At 39.9% G+C, this 9,883-nt stretch overlaps 1 protein-coding gene across 1 annotated transcript in view; it reads left to right on the top strand.

Moving 5' to 3' along the window:
• The window catches only part of RNF121 (ring finger protein 121), a 658,308-nt gene that overhangs the window by 31,399 nt on the left and 617,026 nt on the right, over positions 1-9,883 (top strand). The window contains exon 3 of the mRNA XM_044073037.1: positions 1,938-2,079. Coding sequence (XP_043928972.1) covers positions 1,938-2,079 — 142 coding nt within the window. The remainder of the gene's footprint in view (positions 1-1,937; positions 2,080-9,883) is intronic.

Here is a 9,883-nt window from a genome sequence, read left to right as displayed (position 1 = left end):
TTGTTTTGAAAGGTGGGTTTGATCTTTGAGCCTTGCCTAAAAAGGCACTATAGAGTGGTAAGAGCCTTGGCCAATATCTGAGAAAGCCTAAGGGTGGCGGGTGCAAGCCGTGCCATGACGCATAGCGTGGCGTGTCGAGCATGTCATCCCAGGCTGACAGACACTGGATCCCCTTTGAATGACACCAATAATTTAGCTAATTGTTGAAACTGATAATTTTGTCTTTATACTGTGGCATGATTCTTGGTGAGGGCAAGATGCTACTCAAGGTCAGGGTCATACCAGCCTGGGCTACATGGCCAGAGAGCTCCTCTATGTCTCTCTTCATGTAGTCCAGGGAGGTACATCTCAGGTCATTCACACCAGCATGGACAATGATGGAGTCATACTTGTACTTGCTTTGGAGTGACCTGAGTGCATGCGTTATGTGGCGGATACTAGCACCCGAAAGGCAGCTTACAGTGACCTTCTCCTTGTTCAGTCTGGTGAGCGGGACATCAGTGTGCCGGACAATAGAGTCCCCTATAACAAGTGTATTTGGTGTGTTGTTTGGCCTTAAGGGCTGTGACTGTGAGGCACACTGATTTTGTGAGATGTGATTCATGGGTATTGTTAAGGGGTGGCTGTTGCTTGGGTATCTGCTTAGGAGGTCTTTGCTGTTTAGGCAGATTTTTATTTAGAGCCTTTGAGTATGTTTTTGTGTGTTTGTGTTGGGTATGCAGATGCAATAGGTCTGTGTGAGACTGGATTTGTGGTGTGGGTGGTTACCTTTTCCTCCTGACTGACTGTGCCAGTCTTTGGTTGAGAGAGCTCTGCCTCCAGTTTGGCTGTATAACTGCATCTCTCACATGTTTGTTGGAAGGAGGAGTGGTTTGTCTGTGTACATAAGGCAATTGTAACATTGCCTCAAAATTCCCAGATTCACCAGCTGGACTGGAGAGTAACATTGAAACTGACCCTTGGACATACCAGATTAGAATAGGGAACTGATTTTTTACTGATCAGATTAGGGAAGGTAACTGATTTTTCACTTGATCAGGAAAGACCAATCAGGAGTCTAATACTTATGAGAAGTCAAGGGGGGTGTAGTGCTTTAGTTAGTTAGTGTTTCCTTATAAGAGCTGAGCATGTGCAGGGCGTTAGAAAGAGAATAGAGTGATTACTTTGAGAGTTTGAACAGTTCTAAGGGAAAAAGTGAAAAGCAGACTTTGTGGAGCCTGGAATAGTTTAAACCTGTGTAGGCGGCGCTGCCCGACTCTGCTCAGTGCACAAAACCGCGCAAAAAGAGAGTTGTAGGGTTTTAAGAGAGAGAGATCAAGGAGTTTAGAATTGACCCAAAATGGCCAATAAAACTACAGCTTCTAGGTAGTAACCACTCCTCCAGGGACAGGCAGGCTGTTCAGTGTTAACCACTCCCACTGGTGAACACAGAGACTTCCCTTTAGACCAAGCAAGCACTGGCCTTCTAGAAACTTCCAAACAGTTCAGAACAGCAAATCTGTAACTGAACTTTCTTAACTTTCAGAAAGTGGGAAAAAAGCAACATTTTTTTTTTCTTTTTGTTGTAGTTGAAGGGTAGCGGAGATACACAAGCAGCAAAATAATCACAACCGTGCAATAAATGACCCCACACTTGAGTGCTAGGCCAAAATCAGGTAAAATGCAGTTTTTAGAGAAAAAAGTGCAACACAGGAAATGCAGTAAACAGACTCTAGTAATTCATGGATGTCATATTGTATCCCACTGCATATTCTTCTTTTTAGGTTGGACTATCTAGTTTTCCAACTGGGAAAAAGTGTACTACAGAAAAATTTAACTAATTCAGATTTTAAGCAATCCATGAAATTTAAGGGAGACATGATGGCACTTGGTTGTAGTTTTTTTGAATCTAGACAGTTCATCCATGCTGAATGCTGATTTTATTTATTGTTTTCCAGGTTGGAGCATGCACGGATGCATGCCAAGCACAGAGGTCATGAGGCTATGCATGCTGAAATGGTGCTAATCCTTATTGCCACCCTGGTGATTGCCCAGCTGTTCCTGGTTCAGTGGAAACAAAGACATTCACGATCATACAATGTAAGACTTTATATTCCCTGATGTCACTATTGACACTTTTTGCCACTTCATGATATTGCAATTGTCGACTGCTACTCTTCACTAGTAACAAGTGTAACTTATGTTGTTCCTGTTGATCATTGCTGCTGGAGCCTAAGCTGTATGGGTTATATACTGCCATGTGTATGACAGCCAGCTTCCAGAACTTCAGCGCACCCAAACTGTCTGGCAGCTCGAGGCAAGATGACTAAAGGACAGGTTTGGGTGCCAAGCCCTCAGAGATTTACTGCTGCTGAAGAGTACGCTACTGTGAAGCTTATGTGGCTAGACGGTTGGCTTGTGCTGTTCTTTTGCTGGGCAGATAATTTCTCTTGGGGGGGGGGGGACTTGCATTATTTTTTTGTCATTAATACTTTTCTTCTCAGGACTGATATTTTTAAAGCTAACAGTTTTGTGTTTTAACTGACTCTCACGAGACTGTACTGTACTTTTAAATGGGAACACGCTCTTTTTTTTTTTTTTTTCCCCTGTCCGTTTAAAAGCTGTTTATAGTAACTAAACCATTTTTTCTGTGGAGAAATTATGGTTAAAGTGGTTTTTACTATCTGCATTTGCTGCATGCTTTTCCTTTCAGGGAGGCACCATTTATGGCTTGACAGTGGAACAAACTTTCGGTTTCACAGGCGGTCCTCCATCCAGCCACAAAAAGAAAAAGGCCATCAGTTTGCCTTGGTTACAAGTGGGTGACTTTGCAGTGGCCATGAATTGTACCAAGCAAAACAATTTTTTTTTGCTGTAGATCCCTCTGGTGTAGTACCTACAGCCACTGTGGAGCGGGATTAGCCATGTCCCTTGCGGCTGTTTGGGTTCTCTCAATGGGCAAAGGAGAGCCATTCTTATCTGTCCTGGGAGAGGGGACAGGGAAGACTTCCCTGTTTTGTCAGAATGTAGTGCCCGTATACATGGTGAGACTGCGGCTGCCATTAATAACACTGTTGGTCCCAGTTTTCCTTTCGAAAAAACTAAGCATGTATCTACTCCTCAAATTTCCTTAGACAGGAGTGGTTTACCAGGTTTAGCTCCGGGTTTAATTCAGGGTGTTGATCTTGTAAAGTAGTCTCTGGTACAAGAAAGAGGGATACTCCCTTTCCTGAAATGATTCAAAATTCTGAATCTGGTCAAGGAGGATGTAGGGACAGATGCAGGGTTTTCTTTTCAGATTTCTGATTCTGGAGAGGAGGTAATCCATTTCTGACTCTCCCTGTGTGTGTGTGGGGGGTTCTCTTTCTCTGAGACTGTTTCCAGAATGTGCCGTTGTTTTCAGCGGGAGAACATTGAGATGTCTCAGTCCCTTAGAAAATACTATGAGATGTCACGCTTGGAATTTCCAGAACCTGCATTTGCTCCTACATTTGTTAGCTTTGGAGGATGTGTGTGTTAATTGACTGAAATTTTCTTGACAGCCAGTCAGCTGCTCTAAAAAGGCAGATAGGATGTTTTAAAGTTCGTTAGTCGCAAGTGTTTTTACACTCTTCTCAAACCGGATCATGCAGCTATAGCTTTAGTTAACCCTTCAGCTGCTAGGATCACGCAGCTATAGCTTTAGTTAACCCTTCAGTTGCTAAGCATGTAGTTGATTCCAATCCTCGTCTCTGTGATTAAAGATAGAAAGATTTCCCTCCCAGTTCACTCCTGGACTGTGCCCCATCTGTGGCATACATTAAGGAATAGTTAGACCTCTGGTTTTCTCACCAAGTGACTTCTAAAACACTAAACCCCATAACCCCCACTACATTCTACATTTTCTTTACTTTCTCCGTTATTTTCTTTTTTAATTCTTCCTACAGTACTTTGTCTCACTACCTGTCTCCCATGGTTCTTGGACTCCCCCTACTGCATGCTCTTATCTTCATTTCTGCCTTCTCTCTAGGTCACTAGAGACTTCCAACTACATTCTGTATTCATATTTATCTTTTTACAGCCTTGGAACATTCACATTATCCTCCTCCTGCCTTGCTCTTTCTACTTCCTTCCTCCCTCTCTCTCTTTGAGCCACCCTATGTACATACTTTTTACCACCCTCTAAGGTCTGTTCACTCACCGTTAAGTTTTAATCTCTTCTGACTGTACTTTTATTACCTCGTATTTCTGCATCCAGCTTAAAACTAGCACTTCTTTGTTCTTATGAACTCTGCTCTTCTGTACTTCCTGAACCCCTTTACTCCTTTAGGCTAATCCTTCACTTTACTCCACACAACTTTCTGTTCCCTTTATTCCTGCCTTTTCTCTTCAGTATACATGACAGGGCTCAGTAGCTCCTTTCTCCATTTATCTGACAATCAAAAAGACCATCTGTTCCTGTGTTTTTATATTTTCCTTGCAGCCTGGTAGTTAAGCTGCTGTAGTACATTCTTTCCTTTACTTCATACTCTGTGTGATCCTTTATCCTATTGCTTCCAGGTGGCAGGCTTCTGTAGTGCTTTTTCTCTTCCCAACTTGAAACCTATATGGTAGCTTGCGTTGTTCTCCTTTTCCACATTCTCTCCTTTCAGCCTTAGTGGCAGTTAGACTGCTTCCTCCTTTTCTCTCTCTCTGTCTCCGCTTTTGATTTCCATCGCACCATTTTCCTCCAGAACATTTTGATTATCTGATCTGCACTCTCTCTTTCCAGCATTATTACCAATTAACTTCTTTCAACATACTTCTTGATACTTACTTCACTTTTTTCTCTCCTTATGGACCTGTAGCTCTCTATTACCTTTTACACTAACTCCTGTTTGCAGTTGTGCTCCAGACTATTAATAAACCTCTCTACAACATGCATTCCATTTCTCAAATATAGATCCTTTCTTCTTCATTCCCCCTCTCCCCACAGTACTACATAGCCTTAATATAGATTCCTTCCTTCGCTTAAACCTTACATTAATCTGAAATATTTGCAGCTTACTTGCTGGTTTTTGTCCCACATTACTCTCTCTCTCCACTGTCATATCACATTAAACTTGCACACAGTTCTGTGTTAAGCAAAAATGTTCTCCCTCTGCATGAACATTTCACTACTCCCCCTACCTTATCACCTCACAAACTTGGCAAGTATTTATCACTCTTAAAACACCATCTCTCACTCTTAAGCTTTTCTACATACCATACTCAGCAACCTCCGGTAGTACAGATTGCTCGAAATTTATTTAATGTTTTTCTCATTTTTTTTCTTCAAACAAAATACTCATCCTTTTTACCAAAACAAAATTAGCAAGGAGATAGTTAATCAATTTCACTGGCCCCACCTGTACTGTAAAAACAAAATTTAGTGACGTCCATCCTAATCCTGGGCCTGTCTCCTCTCCCTTTCCTTTCACCCCCCCCCCCCCATCTCCATTGCCTATTTCACTTTCTCTTAAGCAATTGTTTTTTACATAAAACTCTGCAGTATGCTAATGTTAGTTATCTCCATTCCTGGACCTCAAACCACTTGCCAGATATTGTTGGAATCACTAAAACATGGCTGAAACCTCAGGTAAAAGACCTAGAAATCCTCCGGGTATGAAATCATTGTCTGAGAGATTAATTTGCTATCCTCTATCCCAACTCTTTGGCAGTCTCTCCCTTTTCTAAAAGGATAAGTAAAATAAAAAAATAAATCCCCACCAACATTTGACACTGTTGAGCAGTTTGTCTCTCTTCAAGCGAAGTCAAACTCTCTGCATGTAGTTATCCATGTTTCCCAGGTAATAGTCCATTTCAGGATGTCTAATACAATCCATAATGAAACTATTCTTGGAGATGCCAGTATTGATTGGCAAAACTTTACATCAGATCTCACTGCTAATATTAACTTATGACTTCATGAAACTGTTTTCCCCACTGTCTCTACAACAAGGCCAATTATAGTGGCTCCACTTTAGACTTGATACTGGTCTCTGATACTGGTAAATACAGTTAATCAGGTATCTTCCTAGACTCTCTGTGATTGTCATCCTACATGTATGTACAGACTTGTTTTCTACCACCCGAAACACCTGTATAGGGTGACCTGCAGCCTTTTGTAGTTTAACAGTAATGTTTCTGATGACACCCTAAAGTTCTTCAACTGGTCCACTCTCAAAGCCCTGTGACTAGAAGATGCAGTAAATGCATTTGGTACCATATTTTTTAAATATCCTAAATTACCTCTACCCTTTGCGAAGGTAGAGTAAAATCCAGTATTGCCTCCTGGCTCTCCAGTTACAGTAACAAGAGAATAAGGCATGGAAAGAATGTGAGAAAGATCAATCTTCTCGGAACCTACAACACTGTAAACTCCAACTGCACAAAAAGACCATTCTTTAATGATAAAATACAATACTACTCTGATCCTCGAAACAATCGGACGTTTAATCCTAGAACATTATGGTACTCTCTTTAAATAAACTTACACCCTGGTACTATAACCATGCCCTAACCTCTCCCCCTTAGAAACAGCTGCTAATTTCATATCCTTCTTCATAGACTGTATAGCTGCCCTTACCTCAGAATCTTTTCAAATCTCCCCAGAATTAATATTTTGTCCCTCATCAAACAACCCTTTCCTTTAATAAAGCCAATTTCTAGCTTGTGTATTAGACATCTACTATGCAAACTTGAGCCATGCTTATTTTCTGCCGATAATGTCCCTCGAGAACACCTTAAGTTAGTTGCTGACTCCATTGCTTTGCCTGTGTCAATTCTTATTTGTAGATCATTCAGGAGTCATATGTATCTTCCCTCAAGAAGAAATTCCATTCAATTCCTCTTCAAAAGGGTTGGGACTCCAATAAAATCTGTTTTAGACCCATTGCAGTTCTGTCCCCTCTCTCCAAAATATTGGGAAACTGTATACATAAGCAACATCTCCATCTTCTCCAAGACAAAAGTGGTTACCTCCTTCACAACATGTTTTTTTAACCAGATCATAGTACAGTGACTGCCCAAGTATCCTTTGTAGACACTCAATGAGACCATAACCAGTTTCTCCCATCTCTCTATTGACTTATCCAAAGCTTTTGCTATCGTCTGCCACAGCAAATTCCTGTCATATGTATTCTCTAAGCACCATTTAAGTAGTTTTCTAGTTACTTGTCACATATCAGTCAACAAAATCTCTCAATGACTTCCCCTCATTAAGTAAATACCGGTATCCCACAAGTCTTCATCCTTGGTTCTCTCTGTTTTCATAAACCATCTTTAAACATTATCTCAGCAAGCATCACTTGTATGATATGCTGATTCCACTGTAATCCTCTGCTCAGACAGCCTATCCAGGCACAGACTGTCCTCTAAGATGCATTTAAATGAGTGGAAAGCTAGCTGGCTGACAGTCAACTTCTGATGAATTCCCCCAACAAAGGTGGTACTTATTTTCCATAAATCTCATAGCCATGGGGGTGAGGGTGGGGGGCAGTTAAATTTCAGTATTGTTTAGAAAGGAGACTTTGAAGCATTTTCTCATAGTAAACTCCTTTGTGTAAATAGATTAAAATTTTGATCTCCACATACAGAACTGTATAAAAAAAAATCATCAAAACAATTTATGCTTTATGGAGGCAAAACATTTCTTACAATCCCAACTAGAGTAAGTCTAGCCAACACATACCTTTACTTTATGGCTGTCACATCTTTACCAATCTACAGTCAGCTTTAAAATCCAAACTAGAACAATGCTATAATAAAGTTGCAAGACTTGCAGCCAGTTAACCCTGTCCTATCCAACACTACTGTGTACTTGAATCACTAAACTAGATTGTCGCCCCATCACCATGCGTTCGCATAACTACTGCTGGCACACAAAGTTATGTACAGCCCTTCCTCCTGCCCAGTTATCAACAACATCCTGTACCACTGTCTTTCAAATCTAACCCTTCAGTCAGGTGATAAACTACTGGAAATTTATAAACCAAAAAATCTATAGGGTATAGCTTATATTCCAACCGTTTAACTGCATTTTGGAGCACTACTGAGATCTCTAGCATTCATTCAAGCCTTTACTAAAATAATTCCTGTATAACTCTTGACTCTGTTCCTATACCACATCAGTTTAATACTAAAACTTTGAACCCCCCCTCCCCATGTCCTCAGATTCTTTATGCTATCTCCCTTATTTTAATCTTTCTCTAACTAATATATATATATTTAACACACCTTTATTGAATTATCACTTGTGATGTAGGCCATTTTATATTTATACAAAACTAATTAAACCATATTAAATTAACATTCGCCAAACATACTTCACATATATTGCTATATATCCTGAATCCTAAGCAACATTACATAAATTATTCAATTCTTACTTTATTTAAAAAAAAAAGCAACATTATTACACCATCACTTAATAAGCAGTCATACATGTAGATAAGTAAAAACAAACCACACCGACACAGTCCAAGTTGCAATCATTTTACATCACAAACCATAATGACACACTCGCAGTTGCAAACATTATACATCACTTTTATAATCTAACCAATCATTTTCAGTCAAATACATAGCTCATTTAAGTCCTGCCCTCTTGCAAACCTCATTCTTCCCCTGTATGTATTGTTCCCACAATTCCCATTTTCCCTATGTAGTTTGCTCCTACCCTTTTCTAAAGATCTCGATTCCAGATGTTTTATCTATGTTACTATATTCACTACTACTTATATTCACTGCTACTTATATAGTTGGTTTAGATTTTGATTTCCACTTTCTACTAATTGCTTTTTTGAAAGTCACCATAATTAGACACAACAAGGCCTTACTATGTCTAGGCAATTCCGATTCTGTATCATAACTCAGAAAAATCATCTCCTTCATCTCACCAATTTGCCCACCCAGCATTTTTGGTAGTGCATCCCGCAGGGAAATCTTAAAGTCCGCCAACCCACCACACTCCCAGAAGATATGTTCCCAGGTACCTCTTTCTTCCCTGTCACACCTCCAACATTTGCTGTATACCTGAGGAAAAATGATCTGGATTCTACTTGGGATATAAAAATATCTATGTTAACATTTCCAAGCAAAAATCCTAAATCTTCTATATTTTGTTGCATATTTGGGAGACATGCATATATCCCCCCACTGATTTTGTGACTTGCTTATTCAAGCTTCCTTCGCAATCCTTTCTAACCTTCTCTGATTCTTATAGTTATCATGCAATATTTTATATGCTGTACTAATTATTCCTTTTTTAATGGCAACATCTGTTCTAGATTCTACTAAAATCTCTAGTAGTGCTAGTCTTTCATTTAGGACCCCTTATTTGTTTCTCTTTGCCTGTACCCCGATATTGATCCTTGATAGAGGGAAGGCAATCTCTAACTTGCAGTCCAAATACATTTTGGTCTCTTCCCATTCTCAAACCAATATTTCTACTCCTCTCTTGACCTGTGTTGTCTTTCCATTCTCTCCTGATTCACCATGCTACTGTTTAACATGCTTCGCTCATATTTCTTTTCTTGTGACTCTGCAGTGGGAAAACCTTTACCTTCTGCCAGCAATGCTACCAAGTTATTTTTTTTCATATTATGCATTTTTCTTGTATGTTTTTTTTCTTTTTGTTACGTACTAATTTGAAGTGTACTTGTCTTTTCCCCTAGATTTGTTTGTATTCTTCTCTACTATCTTCTTGTGAGTGATATTGATTTACTGTTGTAAGTTGAATTCTGTGGAGCATTTCTCCCAAGGCCTTCTCAAAAAATAGGTTCTTTCCCAGAGGGACTTTTCTGATAGATAAATGCCAATAAAGTAAATGTATAAAGCTGAGCTGCTGCTTGAATTCAGGAAATCAGCAGTGCAGGTGAATGCCCTGCCCTTTGCCAGTGGGCTG

This window comes from Protopterus annectens, chromosome 5.part1 (assembly GCF_019279795.1).
Source record: "Protopterus annectens isolate FY-2018-M chromosome 5.part1, PAN1.0, whole genome shotgun sequence".
In the NCBI taxonomy this organism is placed as follows: Eukaryota; Metazoa; Chordata; order Ceratodontiformes; family Protopteridae; genus Protopterus; species Protopterus annectens.
The sequence above is the reverse complement of the archived record's forward strand: the minus strand, read 5'-3'. Positions and strand labels throughout refer to the sequence as shown.